This window comes from Melanerpes formicivorus, unplaced genomic scaffold, assembly GCF_026170545.1.
Source record: "Melanerpes formicivorus ecotype bairdi unplaced genomic scaffold, bMelFor1.0.p_v2 SCAF_291, whole genome shotgun sequence".
Lineage (NCBI taxonomy): Eukaryota > Metazoa > Chordata > Aves > Piciformes > Picidae > Melanerpes > Melanerpes formicivorus.
In genome coordinates, this window is record NW_027142643.1 from 137,356 (window position 1) to 162,016 (window position 24,661).

Below are 24,661 nucleotides of genomic sequence, written 5' to 3' on the forward strand. Positions count from 1 at the left end.
TCAACCTGTGTGGTGAAGAGGTTATTAAATTTATGAGTATGAAATATGAATTATGAAAAATATTATTTTATTAATTATCAAACTATTAATAACCGACGAATCACCAACTTATATACATGTTCTAGTGCACGTTCGTGAAATAGATTCCACAACTGGCTTAGTGTTATGATTAGAACGTAATTGAACTATCTAGAAACCCTTTCTATATTTATATAACGAAGGGTGTAGTTCCGCCGCTTGGCCACTAGATGGAGACTCGGCGGGACGCGGGCGGCTTCTGGCTCTACACAGCAATATTATAATCTGTCTATGCGTCAGCGCTTACTCTGCTAGACGCGGATCCTTTGAACCGAGTGCTAGTGGGTGGAAAGCACGTGGACGATATTAAATCCCCTTCAGACAACAGGGATCGGTCCTGGTCAGGGTCGGCCCTGGGATCGACCCTCAGAAGTCGGCTCGCACGGCAGGGCGGGACGACGGTGGCCGGTAGGTGGGCTCGAACGACGGAAGCAGGCGAAGCTATGGGGGTCGGCCCAACCACGGCGGTTCTCGGGGCTGATGCAAACAGCCTCGGGGAGAGAATGCGGCTGCGTTAGACGGCGGATTCTCTTTACCGAGGTTAAAGGAGCAACAGGACTCTCAGAGTGGTCCCGGGTCCGGTGCAATACAAGCACGAACAATGCTCTGGTTTTCCCTGGAATTCACAGGGCTCAGAGCGGCACTCGACGGCTCTGAGAGAGCGGCACTCGGTATTGATCAAGTCCCTTCTCCCCGGCAACTGGGCAGATCTTACCCGCGGGGGTTGGTCCAGTCCTCCGGTGGCACGATGGGCTCTTCCGATCGGCACGACTGGTTGTAACAATGCTGAGCTCCTCAGGCTCAGCGAAGGTCCTCCCTCTGGGCTTCTTCAACAATGCAGAGGCTTCCAGTATGCGTGCATGTATAACAGAAGCTAACAACAATAGGCTCAATGGCAAAGGCTGCAGCTCGAGAGTTACTCTCTCGAGCTAGCACAGAGACAAAGTAAATGAGGGGGCAACGTGTTCACCAGCTGGGGTGATACTTATAGATTCCTCGAGGCTGGGCTTGACCAATGGGCACTCTCATAAGCAACTGGCTTCAGCCTATAGAAAGCGTGAAGCTAGAATTATGCCCATACTTGGTGTCAGCACAAGCGCTGCATGCGCTGGGTGCGTGCAAGCCTGGCTAATGCCTTGGCTTTTGTCTCCCTCCTAGAGGGAGGGGGAACTTGCCCACATGCTGGGACAAGATTGAGTATTGGGGCATAATGTGCCTTCACCACAACCTGAAACACCTTCATTAACATCTCAAACGTGGGGTGGGCCCTGGGGCCAGGTTGCTCCAGGGGGAGCTTTGGAACCAGCTTAGTGAAAACAATGTACAACCCAGGACTGGAGAAGAAGCCTCAGCCCATGGCTGAAGATGGTAAAGTTGAGCAGAGAATGGGGGGGGGGCATGGGTACTGGGGGTGTAAAGGGTCTCCCACCATGGCAGGGTCATCAGCAACCAGGAGATGAGGTTGCCGAAGAGAGCTTTGGGAGGGGGCTGGCGTCAAGCACTGGAAGGGGCTTGTGGACACACCACCTGCCAGGTGACAACCCACCAGGAACGTTCCAGGCTTCGTTTGGGGGGACAGATGTGACCCCTACACCCCACTGCTGCCACCACTGCCACCCTGATGCCCACCGCCCCCCACCAGCCCGCGCTGCCACCCCTTCCCAACCCACTCCTGTGCCACCTCGGTGCTGGCAGGGGACCCACAGCTTGAGGGCTGCGACTTGGGGGGGACGGGGGGACGGGGCCAAGCAAGGGAGGGCTACACACCACGAGGCATTTGGGGCGGGGGGAGGGGAGGCAAGGGGAGGGGAGGGAGTCACCTCCCCCGGCCCTGCCACCTTACCTGCATCAAGGTGCGCAAGGACTCCACGTAGGACTGCTGGCTGTCCAGCAGCGTCATGATGACGTGTTTCCTCGTGTCCTACCCGGGAAGGAAGGGGGGACAGAAGGACAAGATGAGGGTTTGGGGGGCGGGGTGGGGGGTGGTGACACGACGGCACGACGGAGAGGAGCAACCTAGTGGCCGTCGCTGGCTCGCTCGGGGCGGCTGCGAGGTCCGGGAGGCGGCCGGCTGGCCTCCAGCTCCCCCCTCTGCTCCCTCTCCAGCCCGATGGAGGAATCCGGGAGGATTAGGAAGTACATGACACCGAGCGTACAGACACTGCCTGCTTTCCTCCTCGGCAGCGTCAGCAGCCCGCCCCGGAGCTCACAGCCCTACACGGCTCGGGCCCGACGCCCTCCGGCTCTCCGCGGGCGCCTTGGCTCGGAGCGCTCCCCTAGGAATTCACCTCCCGCCCCAGCACCCCGGCGCCGGGATGCGGACCCCTAGCCAGGGGATTCGCGGGGTGCTGGAGCGGGATGGAGAGGGGCTGAGGGAGGGGATGGTTTGTCAGCCCTTGGGAAGCAGGTGGCTCGGGGTCTTGGTGCTGAGGCTTGGAGACCCACCTTGAGTGCAGCACCCAAGGGCAGAGCAGCCTAGGGGGAAGATGCTCCAGAGCACAGGCTCTAAGACACCCCAAAAGTGTGGGGCGCAGAGATGCTCCAAAGACTCTGAATGTAGACATGCCCCAAAAGTGTTGCGTGTGAGATGCTCCACAGACCCTGAGGGCTGTGAGACACCCCAAAAATCTGCATGTGGATCTGCTCCACAGACCCTGAGGGCTGTGAGACACCCCAAAAATCGGCATGTGCATCTGCTCCACAGACCCTGAGGGCTGTGAGACACCCCAAAAGTATGGAGTAAAACCATGCCCCAGAGACCCTAGGTGTGAGATCCCCCAAAAGCTCTGGGCGCAGAAATGCTCCAAAGGCCTTGGCTTCAGAGACACCTCAAGGGTTTGGATGGTGTGGCTTCTCCAGAGACCCTGGATGTGACACCCCAAATGTTTTGGGTGCAGAGGGCCTCTGCTGACCCTAGCAAAGGAGACGATGGTCCCAAGAGCTGGGTACGTGTGGTGGTTTAGGCTGGGTGCCGGCCCGGATGCCACTGCACAGGCCACACCTGGGATGTTCCCAAAGGGGGCCCACAACACACACAACTCCCAAATGGCATCTGCTGACCCTTAGACCCTACACCTTTTCTACCTCACAGGAACTGCCTTGGCCTCATCAGGAGAAGCAGGCAGCTTCTTTGCTCCCACTCCACCTGGCCACAAACGACACGGCAAAGACTCCCACTCTTTCACTAACACAGGCAAAAGCCAACCAGACTTCTGAACCCACCTGAAGACTGAGGAATCACACTGGAAGATGCTCCAAGGAATTTCCCCTCGCTCCCCAGCAAGCCCCAGGCAGGGTGTGAGAGTAGGGTTCTCCTCCAGACGCCGCTGCCAGTGCCATGCCAGCCTCTTGTGGCTCCTGTGGAAAAGGCAGGAGCATCAACAACAGCTGCTGCTCACACAGGCACAAAGCTGTCCCCCAAGTGGGAGATTTTGCTCTTAAACTTATGAACAGAGACTTCTGAGCCCCCCCCACCATGTCTTCCTGCTCAGGCGTCCGAGTGACCTGTGCTCTGGCTTTGGGGGACCTTTGCTAGAAGGTGGAGAGGACCCTGGCTCCTGCTCTCCTCCCAGTGCATACTCAGCCTGGCCATGCACCGTCAGCACAGCACCTGAGAGAGGACGTTTTGCCTCACAGGCTCCTCTTCTGTCCCCTCTGCCTTTTCCAGCCTGTCTGTCCCAAGAGGGAGGACAGCAGCAGCAGAAAGGGAGCTCCTCTTTCCCACCCTACGTGCGGGAAGACGAGAGGCCTACAGCAAATGCTGACAAGAAACTGGCTACAGCATCCCCCGGATGGGCCTGAGGAGCTCTGGTACCTCAGGGGCTGTCAAGAGAACTGTTCCCAGTGTCTTGTGTGGGCACAAAGAGAAAACATTTGCCCTTACAGTTCTAAATCCACTTGCAGGCTCCTGATGGTTTTGTCGCTCATCTGATAAAACTCCATAAAGGACTCTTTAGCTGTCTTCTCAAAGGCCAGTTGCCGCTCGGTCTCCTTCTGCCTTCTCCGGGCCCTCTCCAGCTCCTGCTCCAGAGCTTGACTCTTCTGCTCCAGCTTTATAATCTTTAAGGAGCTGGAGGCTTCAAGCAGTTTCAGGGCATTGCCTGCAGATGCCTCCAACTAAAAGAGAAGAGGTAGCCTTTTACAGCTTCCCCCCATGGCACCAAAGCCACCAGGCTGCCCAAGAAAGCAGATGCCCAAGAGAAGACACCTCACAGACGGGGCCACAGCCACACACATCCCACGGGAACATAACTCACCTGCTCAATCTTCTTCAGAAGCTTCATCTCTCTTCTCCGTGCCTGTGCCTTCTGCTCACACTGCTTCCTTTCAAGAGTCACAAGCAGCCCTTGCAGCTCCTGATTCCTGGCTGCGAGCTGCTGGCATGCCTGGGACTCCAGCTGCAGCTCCATGGTCAATTTGCCTATCTGAAGTGGGGAAAAAGCAGCCTGCCTTAGGCACAGGGGTCTGATGCCTACTGTCACTCACCTGTCCTTCTTGGCCATTCAGAAGCCTGACAGCTCTTAGAGCAAATGGCTGATGAGACACAGGCAAGCAAAAGAGGACTTTCCTTCCCCCAAAGGCTGCTGCCAGGCAACTCGGCACCAGCCGAGCACAGGCACCCGGAGAGGAAAAACCTTGTGAGGCAACAGCCAAGCCCAGAGACGCCTGGGAGTGCCTGGGGTGCAATATGGCATCATGGCCACGGCCGCTGGACAGTGGTGGAGCAGAAGTGAGGCTCCAAAGAGCATAGCTGCCTCACTCCTGCCCACCCAGATGCTGCCCCCAGGCTACTGCTTTGCCCCTCAGAGACTTTGCATACCTTGTCCCTATCTTCCTTCAGCTCTTCTTTCAGGTCACTGCAGGCACAGGCAGAAGCACTGGAGGTTTCTGTTAGCTGCAGGCGACTGAGGGCAGGCTCAGGGTGTCCTGGCAGCTGTCCCCCTCTTCTCTAGGGAAACAAGAAATGTCATTGCTTATTAATGAAGGTGTCTCTATCCAGGCACATCAAGAACTGTCTCAGCCTGTCCTCCCAGGGGTACAGCTGCAGCCCCAATCATCTTTGTGGTCCTCCCCTGGAGCTGCTTGAGCAGCTCCATGTCTGATTTGTGCTGGCAGAATCCTTCCCCTTCACCCGCTGCTGCTGCCCACACTGCTTCTGGTGCACTCCAGGATGCCACTGGCTCTCTGCGCTGCAAGTGCGCATAACCAGCGCCTCCCAGACACCAACCACTGACCGCAGCTCTGCAGTCTGTCTAGACAATTCCTTCCCCACCCACTGGGCCACCCCTAGAAAGCCAGGTCTCTTCACTCTACAGACAAGGATGTTGTGTGGGACAGCGTCAAATGCTCTCCATGAGCCCAGGGCGCTGACAGTAGATACACAGACACACACGTACAGAGGCAGCAGTGTGTCTCAAGGCTGGCCCAAACCTTCTGCAGCACCCCCACCCCCACAACAAATCTGGGCAGTGCTCCCCTCTCCTCTTCATCTACTCTCTCGGCCTCACACGCAAAGGCATCGCTCACCTGGCCTTCTTGGCCACCCTGCTGCAAGTTGCTCAGCTGCTGGCGGAGGGAGAGGTTCTCCTCTTTCAGCTGAGCCACTTGGTGCTGCAGCACTGCTGCCTTCTTCATCCTATCAGCTTGCTCTTCCTCTTGCTTCTTTTGCTGAGCTTCCAGCTCCTTCGCCATCCTCTTCAGCGCTCTTTTTGCCTTCCCCAAAGCCTCTGTCTTTTCCTGGAGTGCTTTATGCAGCTGGCTCACCTCACCCTCCAGCCTGCTCACATTTATGTTTACATTCTCCCCATGGAGTTGAAGCAGGCCCTTGCTGACTGCATTCCTGTCCACGATGCCCTCACTCAACTTCTCTTCAATCCGAGACAACTGCTCTACATGTCTCTGCAACTTGGCAGCCTGCTCAGACATCCACAGCTGGGCACGGTGCGGGTGGAGCTCTGTGGCGCACTCCTCTACAGGAAAACCATGTAGTTTGGGAATCAGAGTGAGCTTGGACAGCCCCATGATGCCTCCAGTGCCTTCCCAATCACCTGGCTTCCAGAGGCACCCTTAGCAGACACACACACCGCAAAGCCTTGAGATCCCAGCCAGCCCCCTACCAACACGCAGCTGGTTTCCAGCTTGGGAATGTGGTTTCCTGCAGCACACAGACCTGTCCCACGTGCCAGGGAGATGTCGCCAGGTGCTCAGGAACCAGCCCCAAAGGAAGCAGCGTCTACAGAATCCTGCTCTCCTTGGACCGTGCCTAGCAGAGCATCTTTGCCCAGCATCAGCAGCACCCCCACACCACCCTTCCCGGTCTCCCAGCTCCACAGCAACCTACCGAGAGGGCATCTGACAGCCTCGTCCCCACGGCCTCCTTGCGGCTGCACAGCGCTGCCTGCTGCGCTCACAGCAGGGGCAGCCTTCGTCTCTCCAGCAGCTCCCGCTGCACACAGAGCCCAGCTCGGAGCAACCTCTGCCCTCTTCCCCTGCTCCCGGGGCTCCACAGCCCGTGCTCTGCAGCTGTCAAGAGAGAAAACACAGCCCCGTGGAGGCCCGACCACGGCCCTGCTCACAGACCCTTCTCACCCGCCCGGCCCAGAGGGAGCTCCTGCAGAGGAGGAGGAGCCACAAGCCGCGGGGCAGGACGAGAGCCCCGGAGGCTGCCACCCAGCGCCTGCCTGCCTCTGCCCCAGCCCCACTACCTGCGCTGCTTGTGCTGGCTGCTGCTGGCATGCTCCTGGCCCTCAGGCTGCAGCTCATCTCTGCCGCTCCCAAAGGGCATGGGGCTCACCCGGGCCGTCCTGCGCCGCAGGAACCTCAGGACCCTCTTCATGGTGATCGGCAGCAGCACACGGGCAGCTTGCTGCGGGCTCTGCCACCACCACAGCCACCACGACCACTCCTCCCACTCCCACACCACCAGACCCACGCAGAACAAACCTCACCACCACCACCAAACCACAACCACTCCACCAAACCACACCTCCACAACCACTCCACCAAACCACACCTCCACAACCACTCCACCAAACCCAAACACCTGAACCACTCCACCAAAAACACACCACCACCAACTCACCACCACACCTACAGCACCAAAGCCACCAAACCCACACCACCAAAACCACTCCACCAGACCCACACCACCTAAACCACTCCACCAAAACCAAAGACCAGAACCACTCCACCAAACCCAAAGACCCAAAACCACTCCTCCGAACCCAAACAACCAAAACCACAGTCCCAGAACCACACCAGAAGAACCAAACCACCAAAGCACACCACCAACGCACTCGCCTAGCACACTCAGCACCGCCAGGTACCGAGTACACAGACGGTTGCCAAGGTGCCACAATTCAGGAACCCAGCTGTGACATCAGCAGGACCCTGGCTGAGGCCAGCAGCAGAGGCCAGTGGCTCAACCCAGCTCCTTCCTCGGCCCTTTGCGCTGTCCCTGGAGCCCTGCCGATGCCTCTCAGAGCATCCCCCCACACCTCGGCATCCCTTCCGGCACGCCCTGCACCGTCGGTGTTCTGCCATTTTGGGGGGGGGGGCTCCTCAGGAGCCTTTTCCCATAGCTTTCACCAGCCTGAACAACCCAACTCTCTCAGCCTGTCCACACAGTAGTCCTCAACTCATTCCTGTCTTCTCCTCTGGAGCAGCCTCCACAGGTCCCTGTACAAGTGGCAGCAGTTACTGACTCATCCCAGCTCAGGGGTGTCACAGCCGAGGAGATCCAGGCCTGATGGAGAGCACTTTGCAGCTCTTGGCACTGGTGCTGCTAAGGAAGGAGCTGGAGGTCTCCCTTTGGAGCTGCAGGGCAGCCACTGCCCTGTATTGGCACGTAGGAAGCGCTGCAGGAAGGCAAAGAGATTTCTGAGGCTAATGCTGCCACTGAACAGCCTCTGATCACCTTCATGGCCTACTCCAGCCCTGCTCCAGCAGCTCCTGTGCCGAGACCCCCAGAGCAGGAGCCAGCACTGCAGCTGGGGTCTCAGCAGAGCGGAGCAGAGCAGAGCAGAAGGGCAGAATCCAGGGCTGTAGCCCAGGACAGGCTTGGCTTTAAAGGAGGTTGTGTCACTGGTGGAGGGAGGTCAAGGGGAAGGGAGGCCAGGGAGCATTTGCTGGGGGTTAGGAGAGGAAATGGTGAACTGCTGTGACCGGGTTTGTGCAAGCTGGGTTTCCTCAGCTGCAGAAGAGGAAAGCAGAGCCTCGACCATTGCCACTAGCTCGGATGTGTTGCTTGATGCCAAATCTGGTTGGTTTGGGTGTTTTTTTATCAAGGCTTTGGAGACTGCTGGTGGCTTCAAAGGCCTGAACATTGTGGAGGTGACCTCCTGGATGTCACCTGATGTACGACGTCTCATGGGCCTAAAGGTGGTTGAACGTCCAAGGGCTGTGCCTGGCAGAGGTGGCTGAACCACTAGGCTTGGGAATTCATGGCCTTTTTTTGACCCCTTTTCTACCTTTTCTTAGGGAATACAGCCCTGCTGGGGGCAAATCTGCTGTGTGAGATGTCCTGTCTTCCCCCTGCAGCGAAGACAGTGTGAGCCTCTGCCCCAGGCCTGCTGCTTGTGCTGGCTGCTGCTGGCACGCTCCTGGCCCTCAGGCTGCAGCTCATCTCTGCCGCTCCCACAGGGCATGGGGCTCACCCGGGCTGTCCTGTGCCGCAGGAACCTCAGGACCCTCTGCGTGGTGATCGGCAGCAGCACACGGGCAGCTTGCTGCGGGCTCTGCCACCACCACAGCCACCACTGCCACTCCTCCCACTCCCACACCACCAGACCTACACCATTAGGCTAGAACCACACCACCAGAATCTCACCACAAGAACCACAACACAAAAAACTCACCACCAAACCACTCCACCGGACCCTCTCCACAAGCCACAATGCCAAACCACACCACCAGAACCACACCACTAAAGCCAAAAAACCAAACCACACCACCAGAACAACAGCACCAAACCACGCCAGAAGAAGGAGAGCTTGAGCCTCATTCTGAGAGCAGGGGAAGAGGAGCTGGATTTCCTGCCGGGGATACCCAGGTGTCTCCAGCAGCAGGACTGGTTTAGGCTCCTGGCATGTCGATGGAAACACACAGCCACCTCCTCTCAGGGTAAAATAGTTTATTGTGGCTGACAACCTGTGGTCAGCTCAAATCAAAATGACATCAGTGCCAACAAATAAAAAATAGACATCAGTTCCCAGTGGTGAAAGAGCAGGAGATGTCCAGGCAGAAGCCCACGCACATCTGGTTGTGTTGTCACGAGTGGCTGGGAGAGACAAAGCAAAATCCAGAGTTAGTTCTACGGCAGCAGACCCAGCCCAGGAGATGTCCATGCACAGCCATCGGCCATGACAGGACACTGTCAAGCTGTGGAGACATGAAAGCCCTCCAGAGGAAACAAAGGGTGAAAGGGACACACAGAGAGGAAGAAAGACCATTTTCCATGACTGTCCACTGGCTTGCTAAAGCCCAGGAAAGAAAGTCCAGAGGCTCCAAACAAACCAACCCAGGCACACCCCCAAATGGCATCTGCTGACCCTTAGACCCTACACCTTTTCTACCTCACAGGAACTGCCTTGGCCTCATCAGGAGAAGCAGGCAGCTTCTTTGCTCCCACTCCACCTGGCCACAAATGACACGGCAAAGACTCCCACTCTCACTAACACAGGCAAAAGCCAACCAGACTTCTGAACCCACCTGAAGACTGAGGAATCACACTGGAAGATGCTCCAAGGAATTTCCCCTCGCTCCCCAGCAAGCCCCAGGCAGGCTGTGAGAGTAGGGTTCTCCTCCAGACGCCGCTGCCAGTGCCATGCCAGCCTCTTGTGGCTCCTGTGAAAAAGGCAGGAGCATCAACAACAGCTGCTGCTCACACAGGCACAAAGCCACTTGTTGCTGCAGCACTGCTGCCTTCTTCATGCCATCAGCTTCCTCTTCCTCTTGCTTCTTTTGCTGAGCTTCCAGCTCCTTTGCCTCCTTGGTCCTCTTCAGTGCTCTTTTTGCCTTCCCCAAAGCCTCTGTCTTTTCCAGGAGGGCTTTGTGCAGTTGGCTCCCCTGACTTTCCTGCCTGCTCACATTTAGGCTTGCATTCTGGGGGAGTTGAAGCAGGGCCGTGCTGACTGCATGCCAGTCAGTGATGCCCTCACTCAACTTCCCTCCAATCTGAGGCAACTGCTCTGCATGTCTCTGCAACTTGGCAGCCAGGTCAGACATCCAAAGCGGGGCAGGCTGGAGGTGGAACTCTGTGGCCCACTCCTCTACAGTAAACCATTCAAAAGCCTGGAGCTCATTCAAAAGCCTGACAGCTCTTAGAGCAAATGGCTGATGAGACACAGGCAAGCAAAAGAGGACTTTCCTTCCCCCAAAGGTCTCTGCCGGGCAACTCGGCACCAGCCGAGCGCAGGCACCCAGAGAGGAAAAACCTTGCGAGGCAACAGCCAAGCCCAGAGACGTCTGGGAGTGCCTGGGGTGCAATATGGCATCATGGCCACGGCCGCTGGACAGTGGTGGAGCAGAAGTGAGGCCCTGAGCATCAACCAAGTCCAACCCAGAACCCTACTCCTACAAAGTTCACCCCCTCAAACCACAGCCCCCAAGCACCACATCCAAAACCCGCTGGCAACCGCGACGGGCATCCACAGGAGACCCTGATGGGTACGACCGCAGTGGGCACCCACAGGAGCTGTGCCTCCAGCTGGGGACTCACCAGCCAGCATTTTGTGCACGGGAGGGGTGATGTCAGCTTCGGCCAACTGCTCGTAGCTGGTGGCGTGGTAGAGCCGGACCTGGGCACTGCTCTGCAGTGCCACCCAGACGCCGCTGCCCGCGCTCACCATGCAGGTGACGCCGCGCCCGCTGTCCTGGCCCACCTGGAGCGTGTGCTGGGGGTGACAAGAGGCACAGCCATGCCAGTGAGGCTGCTGGGGGGGTTTCAGGCTGTGCCTTTAAAATTTCCCCACAGATCTTGAACAGAAAGCAGTCAAACGGCAACAAATCACTGCTGGGTGGAAAACGGGAAAATAAAGATCAGCTTTTTCATTTGCTTCCAACTGAGCTGCTCTGGCAAATTTAGTGTTGGGGGTGGGGGGGGAACTTTCAACCCACCACAATGCCAACAAACACAGGATCACAGGCTCCCAGGAGGCCAGGGGTTGGAAGGGACCTCTGGAGATCGTCGAGTCCAGCCCCGCTGCCAGAGCAGCACCATAGAATCCAGCACAGGTCACACAGGAACACATCCAGATGGGGCTTGGAAGACTCCAGAGAAGGAGACTCCACAGCCTCTCTGGGCAGCCTGTGCCAGGGCTGTGTGACCCTCACAGTTAAGGAGGTTCTGCCTCATGTTGAGGTGGAACCTCCTGTGCTGCAGTTTACACCCATTGCCCCTCTCTATCCCAGGGTGCAGCTGAGCAGAGCCTGTCCCCTCCCTCTTGACCCCCAGCCCTCAGGTATTGAAAACCATTTATCAAATCCCCTCTCAGTCTTCTCTTCTACAGACTAATGGTCACCACCACCCCTCCAGACCTCCCACTGCTGCCCACTGTACCTCTTGTGCCAAGGTGGTGTGCTGAGGACGATGACTTGGCTGTGGCAGCCGCACCACAGCTTCCCGGCCACTGCCACCATCTTGGTGATGAGGATCCCTGGGGAGCCCAGGGACAGGCATTTGGAGTTTTGGGGGTCCCAGAAGCAGCCTGTGAGGGTGGTGGGAGTGGGCTTGGTAGTCAAAAGTCTGCCAAAGAAATCTCCATCTTCACCAAGCCATTAGGACCATCCCATGTTGTGGGGGGCGGAGATGTCCACCTCCAGGTCCTCAGCAAAAGGGGACATGAGCTGAAGACACCAGGGGATGCAAGCTGGTAGGCAGGGACCAGAAGGAGGAGGCACACCTCCACCTGACTCCAGTTTTGGGTCTCCAGAACCCTTCAAGGGATGTCATAGAATCATAGAATTGTCAGGGTTGGAAGGGACCTCAAGGATCAGCCAGTTCCATCCCCCCTGCCATGGCCAGGGACACCTCACACTAGAGCAGGCTGCTCACAGCCACCTCCAGCCTGGCCTTAAAAACCTCCAGGCACCTCCCTAGGCAACCTGTGCCAGGCTCTCACCACCCTCCTGGGGAAGAACTTCTTCCTAACATCCAATCTGAATCTACCCACTTCTAGTTTTGCTTCATCCCCTCCTGTCCTACCACTTCCTGACACCCTCAAAAGTCCCTCCCCAGCTTTCCTTCAGATACTGGAAGGCCACAAGAAGGTCTCCTCGGAGCCTTCTCTTCTCCAGACTGCACAGCCCCAACTCCCTCAGGCTGTCCTCTTAGAAGAGGAGCTCCAGCCCTCTGCTCCTCCTCGTGGATCTTCTCTGGACACCCTCCAGCACCTCCAGATCCTTCCTGGAATAGAGGCTCTGGAACTGGACACAGTGCTCCAGGTGTGGTCTCACCAGACTGGACTAGAGGGGGAGCATCACCTCCCTCAACCTGCTGCCCCTTCCCTGCCCCAGCCCTGGAGGTGTTCAAGGCCAGGTTGGATGAGGCCTCGAGCAACCTGGGCTGGTGGGAGGTGTCCCTGCCCATGGCAGGGGCTTGCATCTAGATGACCTTTAAGGTCTCTCCCAACCCAATAGGATTGTATGATTCTATGATACTATGCAAGCAGGGAAGCCACCAGCACCTCAGGCATCCCTCAACAAGGGGCTGCCCATGCCACCCACCCAACAACTATCCCTTTGGGGCTGCCTTTAACCCCACCAGTACCTTTGGATGTCTCCAGACCAGCCTCACCTGCCTCCCATTGGTACACAACAGGCTCCCCATTGGCCAAGGAGACAATAACTTGGTTATCCAGGTACCTGCAGGGAGAAGAACTCGTTGGCAACCAGATGAAGAGTCCCAGGATCACAGGACCACAGGATGCTAGGGGTTGGGAGGGGCCTCTGGAGATCAGCGAGTCCAGCCCCCCTGCCAGAGCAGCACCATAGAATCCAGCACAGGTTGCACAGGAACACCTCCAGATGGGGCTTGGAAGTCTCCAGAGAAGGAGACTCCACAACCTCTCTGGGCAGCCTGCTCCAGGGCTCTGTCACCCTCACAATCAAGAAGTTCCTCCTCGGCCTGAGGTGCAGCCTCCTGTGCTGTAGTTTACATCCCTTGCCCCTTGCCCTATCAACAGGGTGAAAGTCCTGCTTGGCCCCCCACCCCCCACCCCGAAGCACCCTGCTAGGCACATCCTAGAGCCAAAAGAGCTTCTTGCTCATCACTTACAAGATGCACATGACAGCAGCAGCGTGTTGCATCTTCACGCTGCTCTCCCCGGTACGGATGTTGTCCGAGGACTGCTACACGTGGATGCTGCAGGAGAAGAGCAAAGCTGGAGGCTCACCTGGGATGGGGGTGGGGAGGGGCCCATACCCCATCCATGGTCTGGGATGCAAGGGACCTCCAAAGGTCATGCAGTTCAACCCCCTCTGCAGTTAGCAGGGACATCCTCAAGTAGCTCAGGTCGCCCAGGGCCCTGTCCAGCCTCACCTTGAATATCTCCAGGGATGGGACCTCAACCATCTCCCAGGGCAACCTGTTCCAGTGTTCCACCACCCTCATGGCGCAGAACTTGTTCCTAACATCCAATCTAAATCTGCTCTGCTCCAGTTTGAAGCCATTGCCTCTTCTCCTGTCACTGCAGGCCTTTGCAGTCTCGCTCCACCCTTCTTGTAGCCGCCTTCAGATACTGTAAGGTCACTCTTAGGTCTCCCCACAGCCTCTCTCCCATTCACAGAATCACAGAATTGTCAGGGTTGGAAGGGACCTCAAGGATCAGCCAGTTCCATCCCCCCTGCCGTGGGCAGGGACACCTCACACCAGAGCAGGCTGCTCACAGCCACATCCAGCCTGGCCTTAAAAACCTCCAGGCATGAGGCTTCCACCACCTCCCTGGGCAACGTGTTCCACTCTCTCACCACCCTCATGGGGAAGAACTTCTTCCTAATGTCTAATCTAAATCTCCCCTTCTCTAGCTTGGATCCAGCCTCCCAGTCCTATCACTCCCTGACACCCTAAAAAGTCCCTCCCCAGGTGTCTTGGACCCCTTGGACTCAGCCCCAACAGCCCCAACTCTCTCAGCCTGTCCTCACAGGATACACACCAGCCATCCTCACAGCCCAACCACATGGAGCTCTCATGGCCTTCAGGGTCCAGGCTGAGGAGGTCCTCCAGGCTGCCCCAGGTGAAGGAGCCGCGGCTCGAGCGGCGCAGGGCTCGCCCCTCCGCAGGGCTCTCGCCGCGCCGGCTCTGCCCAGAGCGGCCAGTGATGGGCATGAAGCCAGCTTCTGGCTCTTCCTCTGAGCTCGTGGTCTCCACAGAGACCTCCGTGCAGCTGGGGAGCTCTTCATCTGTGCAGGAGGAGGAAGGAGGAAGGAATGGGGGACAGAATCACAGAACCATCTGGCTTGGAAAAGACCCTCAGAGAGCAAAGAGGTCTCCCCTCAGCCTCCTCTTCTCCAAACTAACCACCCCCAGCTCCTTCAGTTGCTCTTCATCAGATTTATTCTCCAGGCCCTTCCCCAGCCTCCTTACCCTCCTCTGCACTGGCTGATCCACCTCCACATTTCTCCTCTATTGAGGTGTCAAGGTGGCTCAAGGCCTCAGCCAACCTGGCCTTGACCACCTACTGGGAGGGACTTGCAGGTCCTGTAGGATGCTTGAACCCAACACCAGCACCAAGTGCCTGCATCCCGCTCCTCATCTTCATGGTGGGGATGGCCTTGAGGAACTCTGGGTCCAGGCAGTTTTTGCTGGAATCTGGGAAAAAAAAAAACACATTGGAGAATGAGGAAGTGAGATGGATGGAGGCCTGCCTAGCCTGGCTTGTGATGCTGAGCCTAGTGCCACATCCACTCCCCCGGTCCCTGCTCTTACCCAGCTTCTTCTTGGCATCCGCAAAGGCTTCATCTGAGCTGAGCAGGGCATTGGGCTTGGAGAACTCGAAGGGGAAGGAGTGGGTGCCATCAGCTTTGGTGGTGCTGAGCTGCACCTTGTAGGGGGAAGGCCATGCTGCAGGACAGGGATTGCTTCTTGCGCTGCTATCCTGGTGCTGGTTACCTGGGACAAGACACCAATGCCCACCTGGTTACAACCTCCCTTCGGGCAGTTCTAGACAGCAATAAGGGTTTCCTCTGAGCCTCCTCTTCTCCAGGCTAATCAACCCCAGCTCCCTCAGATTCTCCTCATAGGGCTGGTGCTCCAAACCCCTCACCAGCTTTCGTCCCCTTCTCTGGACAAGATGACTTCAAGATCTCAAAGGTCTTTTCCAACCTGCTCTATTCTACTCTACTCTACTCTACTCTACTCTACTCTATTCTATTCTATTCTATTCTATTCTATTCTATTCTATTCTATTCTATTCTATTCTATTCTATTCATTCCCTCTTGGTTCTATCACTTCATTACCTGTAAGAAACCTCCCACAACCTCTCCACAACGTCCTTTCAGGGAGCTGTGAAGAGCAGTGAGATTCCCCCCTCTGCCTCCTCTTCTCCAAACTAACCATCCACAGCTCCCTCAGTCCATCTCCATCACATTAGTTCACCAGGCCCTTCCCCAGCATCCCTGCCCTCCTCTGCACCAGCTCCACCACCTCCACATCTCTCCTCTATTGAGGTTCTAAGGTGGCTCAAGGCCTCACCCAACCTGGCCTTGACCACCTCCAGGAAGGGACTTGCAGGTCCTGTAGGATGCTTGAACCCAAGCACCAGCACCAAGTACCTGCATCCCGCTCCTCATCTTCATGGTGGGGATGGCCTTGAGGAACTCTGGGTCCAGGCAGTTTTTGCTGGAAGATGGGAAAAAAACCACATTGGAGAATGAGGAAGTGAGATGGATGGAGGCCTGCCTAGCCAGGCTTGTGATGCTGAGCCTACTGCCACATCCACTCCCCCGGCCCCTGCTCTTACCCAGCTTCTTCTTGGCATCCTCAAAGGCTTGCTCAAAGCAGAGCCTGGCATCGCATTGGAGAACTTGAAGGGGAAGGACTGGCTGCCATCAGATTTGGTGGTGCTGAGCTCCACCTTGTAGGGGGAAGGCCATGCTGAAGGAAAGGGATTGCTTCCTCTGCTGCTATCCCGGTGCTGGTTACCTGGGAGAAGACACCAATGCCCACCTGGTTACAGCCTTCCTTCAGACAGGTCAAGACAGCAATAAGGGTTTCCTCTGAGCCTCCTCTTCTCCAGGCTAATCAACCCCAGCTCCCTTAGATTCTCCTCATAGAGCTGGTGCTCCAAACCCCTCACCAGCTTTCCTGCCCTTCTCTGCACACAGTGACTTCAAGATCTCAAAGGTCTTTTCCAACCTGGTTACTTCTAGTCTAGTCTATTCTTTTCTATTCTGTTGTCTTCCATTCTATTCTTTTCTATGCTGCTCTGCTCTGCTCCGTTCATTCCCTCCCATTCAGTACTACCTCCCAGGTAGTTCCCATTCATTCTAATTAGTCAACTCTGGTCTAATCTAAACCATTCTATTCTATTCTACTCATTCCCTCTTTGTACTATCACTTCATAACCTGTGAGAAGAGACCACCCCCAACATCTCCACAATGTCATTTCAGGTAGCTGGGAAGTGCAGTGAGGTTCCCCCTCTGCCTCCTCTTCTCCAAACTAACCATCCACAGCTCCCTCAGTCCATCTCCATCACATTAGTTCACCAGGCCCTTCCCCAGCATCCCTGCCCTCCTCTGCACCAGCTCCACCACCTCCACATCTCTCCTCTATTGAGGTTCTAAGGTGGCTCAAGGCCTCACCCAACCTGGCCTTGACCACCTCCAGGAAGGGACTTGCAGGTCCTGTAGGATGCTTGAACCCAAGCACCAGCACCAAGTGCCTGCATCCCGCTCCTCATCTTCATGGTGGGGATGGCCTTGAGGAACTCTGGGTCCAGGCAGATTTTGCTGGAAGCTGGGAAAAAAACAACTTTGGAGGATGAGGAAGTGAGATGGATGGAGGCCTGCCTAGCCTGGCTTGTGATGCTGAGCCCACTGCCACATCCACTCCCCCGGCCCCTGCTCTTACCCAGCTTCTTCTTGGCATCCTCAAAGGCTTGCTCAAAGCAGAGCCTGGCATCGCATTGGAGAACTTGAAGGGGAAGGACTGGCTGCCATCAGATTTGGTGGTGCTGAGCTCCACCTTGTAGGGGGAAGGCCATGCTGAAGGAAAGGGATTGCTTTCTGTGCTGCTATCCTGGTGCTGGTTACCTGGGAGAAGACACCAATGCCCACTTGCTTACAACCTCCCTTCAGGCAGGTCAAGACAGCAATAAGGGTTTCCTCTGAGCCTCCTCTTCTCCAGGCTAATCAACTCCAGCTCCCTCAAATTTTCCTCATAGAGCTGGTGCTCCAAACCCCTCACCAGCTTTCCTGCCCTTCTCTGCACACAGTGACTTCAAGATCTCAAAGGTCTTTTCCAACCTGGTTACTTCTAGTCTAGTCTATTCTTTTCTATTCTGTTGTCTTCCATTCTATTCTTTTCTATTCTGTTGTGTTCCATGCTATTCTATTCTATTCTGCTCTGCTCCGTTCATTCCCTCCCATTCAGTACTACCTCCCAGGTAGTTCCCATTCATTCTAGTTAGTCAAGTCTAGTCTAGTGTAAACCATTCCATTCTATTCTATTCTATTCTATTCTATTCATTCCCTCTTTGTACTATCACTACATCATCTGTGAGAGGAGACAACCCCCAGCCTCTCCACAACGTCCTTTCAGGGAGCTGGGAAGTGCAGTGAGGTTCCCCCTCTGCCTCCTCTTCTCCAAACTAACCATCCACAGCTCCCTCAGTCCATCTCCATCACATTAGTTCACCAGGCCCTTCCCCAGCTTCCCTGCCCTCCTCTGCACCGGCTCCTGAACCTCCACATCTCTCCTCTATTGAGGTTCTAAGGTGGCTCAAGGCCTCAACCATCCTGGCCTTGACCACCTCAAGGGAGGGACTTGCAGGTCCTGTAGGATGCTTGAACCCAAGCACCAGCACAAAGTGCCTGCATCCCGCTCCTCATCTTCATGGTGGGGATGGCCTTGAGGAACTCTGGGTCCAGGCAGTTTTTGCTGGAAGATGGGAAAAAAACAACTTTGGAGAATGAGGAAATGAGATGGATGGAGGCCTACCTAGCCTGGCTTGTGATGCTAAGCCCACTGCCACATCCACTCCCCCGGCCCCTGCTCTTACCCAGCTTCTTCTTGGCATCCTCAAAGGCTTCTCCGAGCTGAGCAGGGCATTGGGCTAGGGGAACTGGAAGGGGAAGGACTGGATGCCATCAGATTTGGTGGTGCTGAGATCCACCTTGTAGGGGGAAGGCCATGCTGCAGGACAGGGATTGCTTCTTGCGCTGCTATCCTGGTGCTGGTTACCTGGGACAAGACACCAATGCCCACCTGCCTATAATCTCCATTCGGGTAGTTCTGGACAGCAATAAGGGGCTCCTCAGAGCCTCCTCTTCTGCAGGCTAATCAACCCCAGCTCCCCCAGAGTCTCCTCATAGGGCTGGTGCCCCAAACCCCTCACCAGCTTTCAACCCCTTCTCTGGACAAGATCACTTCAAGATCTCAAAGGTCTTTTCCAACCTGGTCTATTCTACTCCGTTCTATTCCATCCTATTCCATTCTATCCTATCCTATCCGATCCATTCCCTCTTGGTTCTATCACTTCATTTCCTCTAAGAAACCACCCCCAGCCTCTCCACAATGTCCTTTCAGGTAGCTGGGAAGTGCAGTGAGGTTCCTCCTCTGCCTCCTCTTCTCCAAACTAACCATCCACAGCTCCCTCAGTCCATCTCCATCACATTAGTTCACCAGGCCCTTCCCCAGCTTCCCTGCCCTCCTCTGCACCGGCTCCTGCACCTCCACATCTCTCCTCTTTTGACATTCTAAGGTGGCTCAAGGCCTCACCCAACCTGGCCTTGACCACCTCCAGGAGGGACTTGCAGGTCCTGTAGGATGCTTGAACCCAAGCACCAGCACAAAGTACCTGCATCCCGCTCCTCATCTTCATGGTGGGGATGGCCTTGAGGAACTCTGGGTCCAGGCAGTTTTTGCTGGAAGCTGGGAAAAAAACAACTTTGGAGAATGAGGAAATGAGATGGATGGAGGCCTACCTATCCTGGCTTGTGATGCTCAGCCCACTGCCACATCCACTCCCCCGGCCCCTGCTCTTACCCAGCTTCTTCTTGGCATCCGCAAAGGCTTCTCCGAGCTGAGCAGGGCATTGGGCTTGGGGAACTCGAAGGGGAAGGAGTGGGTGCCAACAGCTTAGGTAGAGCTGAGATGCACCTGGTTGGGGGAAGGCCATGCTGAAGGACAGGGATTGCATCTTGTGCTGCTATCCTGGTGCTGGTTACCTGCGAGAAGACACCAATGCCCACCTGGCTATAATCTCCCTTCGGGTAGTTCTGAACAGCAATAAGGGGCTCCTCTGAGCCTCCTCTTCTCCAGGCTAATCAAGCCCAGCTCCCTCAGATTCTCCTCATAGAGCTGCTGTTCCAAACCCCTCACCAGATTTCTTGCCCTCCTCTGGACATGGTGACTTCATGATCTCAAAGGTCCTTGCCAACCTAGTTAGCTCTATTCTAGTCTAGTCTAGTCTAGACTACTCTACTCTATTCTATTCATTCACTCTTGGTTCTATCAGTTCATAACCTGTGAGAAGAGACCACCCCCAACATGTCCACAATGTCATTTCAGGTAGCTGTGAAGAGCAGTGAGGTCCCTCCTCCACCTCCTCTTCTCCAAACTAACCATCCACAGCTCCCTCAGTCAATCCCCATCAGATTTATTCTCCTCCTCTTCTCTCGGCTAAGAACCCCAGCTCCCTCAGTCTCTCCTCAAGGGCCTGTGCTCTGAAGTCCTCACCAGCTCTCTTGCCCTTATCGAGACACATTGATTTCATGATCTCAAAGGTCTTTTTCAATCTGGTTAGTTCTGGTCTAGTCTAAACCATTCTATTCTATTGTATTAATTCCCTCTTCGTACTATCACTTCATTACCTGTGAGAAGAGACCACCCCCAAGCTCTCCACAGTGTCCTTTCAGGGAGCTCTGAAGAGCAGTGAGGTTCCCCCTCTGCCTCCTCTTCTCCAAACTAACCATCCACAGCTTCCTCAGTCGATCCCCACCAGATTTGTTCTCCAGGCCCTTCCCCAGCTTCCCTGCCCTCCTCTGCACCGGCTCCTGCACCTCCACAACTCTCCTCTATTGAGGTGCTAAGGTGGCTCAAGGTCTCAACCAACCTGGCCTTGACCACCTCCAGGAGGGACTTACAGGTCCTGTAGGATGCTTGAACCCAAGCACCAGCACCAAGTGCCTGCATCCCGCTCCTCATCTTCATGGTGGGGATGGCCTTGAGGAACTCTGGGTCCAGGCAGTTTTTGCTGGAAGATGGGAAAAAAAACCACATTGGAGAATGAGGAAGTGAGATGGATGGAGGCCTGCCTAGCCTGGCTTGTGATGCTGAGCCTACTGCCACATCCACTCCCCCGGCCCCTGCTCTTACCCAGCTTCTTCTTGGCATCCTCAAAGGCTTCTCCGAGCTGAGCAGGGCATTGGGCTTGGGGAACTGGAAGGGGAAGGACTGGATGCCATCAGATTTGGTGGTGCTGAGATCCACCTTGTAGGGGGAAGGCCATGCTGCAGGACAGGGATTGCTTCTTGCGCTGCTATCCTGGTGCTGGTTACCTGGGACAAGACACCAATGCCCACCTGCCTATAATCTCCATTCGGGTAGTTCTGGACAGCAATAAGGGGCTCCTCAGAGCCTCCTCTTCTCCAGGCTAATCAACCCCAGCTCCCCCAGAGTCTCCTCATAGGGCTGGTGCCCCAAACCCCTCACCAGCTTTCAACCCCTTCTCTGGACAAGATCACTTCAAGATCTCAAAGGTCTTTTCCAACCTGGTCTATTCTACTCCGTTCTATTCCATCCTATTCCATTCTATCCTATCCTATCCGATCCATTCCCTCTTGGTTCTATCACTTCATTTCCTCTAAGAAACCACCCCCAGCCTCTCCACAATGTCCTTTCAGGGAGCTGTGAAGAGCAGTGAGGTTCCTCCTCTGCCTCCTCTTCTCCAAACTAACCATCCACAGCTCCCTCAGTCCATCTCCATCACATTAGTTCACCAGGCCCTTCCCCAGCTTCCCTGCCCTCCTCTGCACCAGCTCCACCACCACCACATCTCTCCTCTTTTGACATTCTAAGGTGGCTCAAGGCCTCACCCAACCTGGCCTTGACCACCTCCAGGAGGGACTTGCAGGTCCTGTAGGATGCTTGAACCCAGGCATCAGCACCAAGTACCTGCATCCCGCTCCTCATCTTCATGGTGGGGATGGCCTTGAGGAACTCTGGGTCCAGGCAGATTTTGCTGGAAGCTGGGAAAAAAACAACTTTGGAGGATGAGGAAGTGAGATGGATGGAGGCCTGCCTAGCCTGGCTTGTGATGCTGAGCCCACTGCCACATCCACTCCCCCGGCCCCTGCTCTTACCCAGCTTCTTCTTGGCATCCTCAAAGGCTTGCTCAAAGCAGAGCCTGGCATCGCATTGGAGAACTTGAAGGGGAAGGACTGGCTGCCATCAGATTTGGTGGTGCTGAGCTCCACCTTGTAGGGGGAAGGCCATGCTGAAGGAAAGGGATTGCTTTCTGTGCTGCTATCCTGGTGCTGGTTACCTGGGAGAAGACACCAATGCCCACTTGCTGACAACCTCCCTTCAGGCAGGTCAAGACAGCAATAAGGGTTTCCTCTGAGCCTCCTCTTCTCCAGGCTAATCAACTCCAGCTCCCTCAAATTTTCCTCATAGAGCTGGTGCTCCAAACCCCTCACCAGCTTTCCTGCCCTTCTCTGCACACAGTGACTTCAAGATCTCAAAGGTCTTTTCCAACCTGGTTACTTCTAGTCTAGTCTATTCTTTTCTATTCTGTTGTCTTCCATTCTATTCTTTTCTATTCTGTTGTGTTCCATGCTATTCTATTCTATTCTGCTCTGCTCCGTTCATTCCCTCCCATTCAGTACTACCTCCCAGGTAGTTCCCATTCATTCTAGTTAGTCAAGTCTAGTCTAGTCTAAACCATTCTATTCTATTCTATTCTATTCTATTCTATTCTATTCTATTCTATTCATTCCCTCTTTGTACTATCACTACATCATCTGTGAGAGGAGACAACCCCCAGCCTCTCCACAACGTCCTTTCAGGGAGCTGGGAAGTGCAGTGAGGTTCCCCCTCTGCCTCCTCTTCTCCAAACTAACCATCCACAGCTCCCTCAGTCCATCTCCATCACATTAGTTCACCAGGCCCTTCCCCAGCTTCCCTGCCCTCCTCTGCACCGGCTCCTGAACCTCCACATCTCTCCTCTATTGAGGTTCTAAGGTGGCTCAAGGCCTCAACCATCCTGGCCTTGACCACCTCAAGGGAGGGACTTGCAGGTCCTGTAGGATGCTTGAACCCAAGCACCAGCACAAAGTACCTGCATCCCGCTCCTCATCTTCATGGTGGGGATGGCCTTGAGGAACTCTGGGTCCAGGCAGTTTTTGCTGGAAGATGGGAAAAAAACAACTTTGGAGAATGAGGAAATGAGATGGATGGAGGCCTGCCTAGCCTGGCTTGTGATGCTGAGCCCACTGCCACATCCACTCCCCCGGTCCCTGCTCTTACCCAGCTTCTTCTTGGCATCCGCAAAGGCTTCTCCGAGCTGAGCAGGGCATTGGGCTTGGGGAACTCGAAGGGGAAGGAGTGGGTGCCAACAGCTTAGGTAGAGCTGAGATGCACCTGGTTGGGGGAAGGCCATGCTGAAGGACAGGGATTGCATCTTGTGCTGCTATCCTGGTGCTGGTTACCAATGCCCACCTGGCTATAATCTCCCTTCGGGTAGCTCTGAACAGCAATAAGGGGCTCCTCAGAGCCTCCTCTTCTCCAGGCTAATCAACCCCAGCTCCCTCAGAGTCTCCTCATAGAGCTGGTGCTCTATGGTGCTGGAGGGATGGAGGCCTTGCCTATTCTGGCTTGTGATGCTGAGCCCACTGCCACATCCACTCCCCCGGTCCCTGCTCTTACCCAGCTTCTTCTTGGCATCCTCAAAGCCTTCTCCGAGCTGAGCAGGGCATTGGGCTTGGGGAACTCGAAGGGGAAGGAGTGGGTCCCAATAGCTTAGGTAGTGCTAAGGTTCACTTTTTGGGGGAAGGCAATGCTGAAGGACAGAGATTGGCTCTTATGCTGCTATCCTGGTGCTGGTTACCTGGGACGAGACACCAGCCCCCACCTGGTTACAACCCAAATTCGGGCAGTTCTAGACAGCAATAAGGGGCTCCTCTGAACCTCCTCTTCTCTCAGCTAATCAACCCCAGCTCCCTCAGATTCTCCTCATAGAGCTGGTGTTCCAAACCCCTCACCAGATTTCTTGCCCTCCTCTGGACACGGTGACTTCATGATCTCAAAGGTCCTTGCCAACCTAGTTAGCACTAGTCTAGTCTAGTCTAGTCTAGACTACTCTACTCTATGCTATTCATTCACTCTTGGTTCTATCAGTTCATAACCTGTGAGAAGAGACCACCCCCAAGCTCTCCACAGTGTCCTTTCAGGGAGCTGTGAAGAGCAGTGAGGTTCCCCCTCTGCCTCCTCTTCTCCAAACTAACCATCCACAGCTCCCTCAGTCGATCCCCACCAGATTTGTTCTCCAGGCCCTTCCCCAGCTTCCCTGCCCTCCTCTGCACCGGCTCCTGCACCTCCACATCTCTCCTCCATTGAGGTGCCTATGTGGCTCAAGGCCTCAACCAACCTGGCCTTGACCACCTCCAGGAGGGACTTACAGGTCCTGTAGGATGCTTGAACCCAAGCACCAGCACCAAGTGCCTGCATCCCGCTCCTCATCTTCATGGTGGGGATGGCCTTGAGGAACTCTGGGTTCAGGCAGTTTTTGCTGGAAGATGGGAAAAAAAACCACATTGGAGAATGAGGAAGTGAGATGGATGGAGGCCTGCCTAGCCTGGCTTGTGATGCTGAGCCCACTGCCACATCCACTCCCCCGGCCCCTGCTCTTACCCAGCTTCTTTTTGGCATCCTCAAAGGCTTCTCCGAGCTGAGCAGGGCATTGGGCTTGGGGAACTGGAAGGGGAAGGACTGGATGCCATCAGATTTGGTGGTGCTGAGATCCACCTTGTAGGGGGAAGGCCATGCTGCAGGACAGGGATTGCTTCTTGCGCTGCTATCCTGGTGCTGGTTACCTGGGACAAGACACCAATGCCCACCTGCCTATAATCTCCATTCGGGTAGTTCTGGACAGCAATAAGGGGCTCCTCAGAGCCTCCTCTTCTCCAGGCTAATCAACCCCAGCTCTCTCAGAGTCTCCTCACAGGGCTGGTGCCCCAAACCCCTCACCAGCTTTCAACCCCTTCTCTGGACACGATCACTTCAAGATCTCAAAGGTCTTTTCCAACCTGGTCTATTCTACTCCGTTCTATTCCATCCTATTCCATTCTATCCTATCCTATCCGATCCATTCCCTCTTGGTTCTATCACTTCATTTCCTCTAAGAAACCACCCCCAGCCTCTCCAC

General features: G+C 55.5%; 2 protein-coding genes across 7 annotated transcripts; both read right to left on the reverse strand.

Annotated features, from left to right (window-relative positions):
- Positions 1 to 2,094: 2,094 nt before the first annotated feature.
- On the reverse strand, positions 2,095 to 6,913 carry LOC137458885 (myosin heavy chain, clone 203-like). Its single transcript, XM_068170194.1, has 8 exons — positions 6,783 to 6,913; positions 6,419 to 6,600; positions 5,605 to 6,143; positions 4,898 to 5,026; positions 4,335 to 4,502; positions 3,962 to 4,194; positions 3,301 to 3,435; positions 2,095 to 2,254 (listed from the first exon to the last, which is right to left on the reverse strand). The coding sequence occupies exons 1-8, from the start codon at positions 6,911 to 6,913 to the stop codon at positions 2,095 to 2,097; spliced, it is 1,677 nt and encodes a 558-aa protein (XP_068026295.1).
- A 2,280-nt stretch (positions 6,914 to 9,193) lies between these two features.
- On the reverse strand, positions 9,194 to 15,139 carry LOC137458880 (rho guanine nucleotide exchange factor 17-like). Of its 6 annotated transcripts, none has more exons than XR_010991988.1 (10): positions 15,002 to 15,139; positions 14,660 to 14,884; positions 14,229 to 14,475; positions 13,352 to 13,438; positions 12,845 to 12,939; positions 11,636 to 11,783; positions 11,194 to 11,278; positions 10,796 to 11,086; positions 9,787 to 9,921; positions 9,194 to 9,355 (listed from the first exon to the last, which is right to left on the reverse strand). XR_010991988.1 is itself a non-coding variant. In XM_068170185.1 (9 exons), the coding sequence occupies exons 5-9, from the start codon at positions 12,880 to 12,882 to the stop codon at positions 9,237 to 9,239; spliced, it is 588 nt and encodes a 195-aa protein (XP_068026286.1). In that variant the 5' UTR covers positions 12,883 to 12,939; positions 13,352 to 13,438; positions 14,229 to 14,475; positions 14,660 to 14,877; positions 15,002 to 15,137; the 3' UTR covers positions 9,194 to 9,236. The 6 variants fall into 6 exon arrangements, 3 of the variants coding, with proteins under 3 accessions (XP_068026286.1, XP_068026285.1, XP_068026287.1); XR_010991987.1 differs by having other exon boundaries at positions 10,796 to 11,089; XR_010991986.1 differs by lacking the exon at positions 11,194 to 11,278 and having other exon boundaries at positions 9,787 to 10,179; positions 10,796 to 10,970; positions 12,872 to 12,939.
- Positions 15,140 to 24,661: the final 9,522 nt, after the last annotated feature.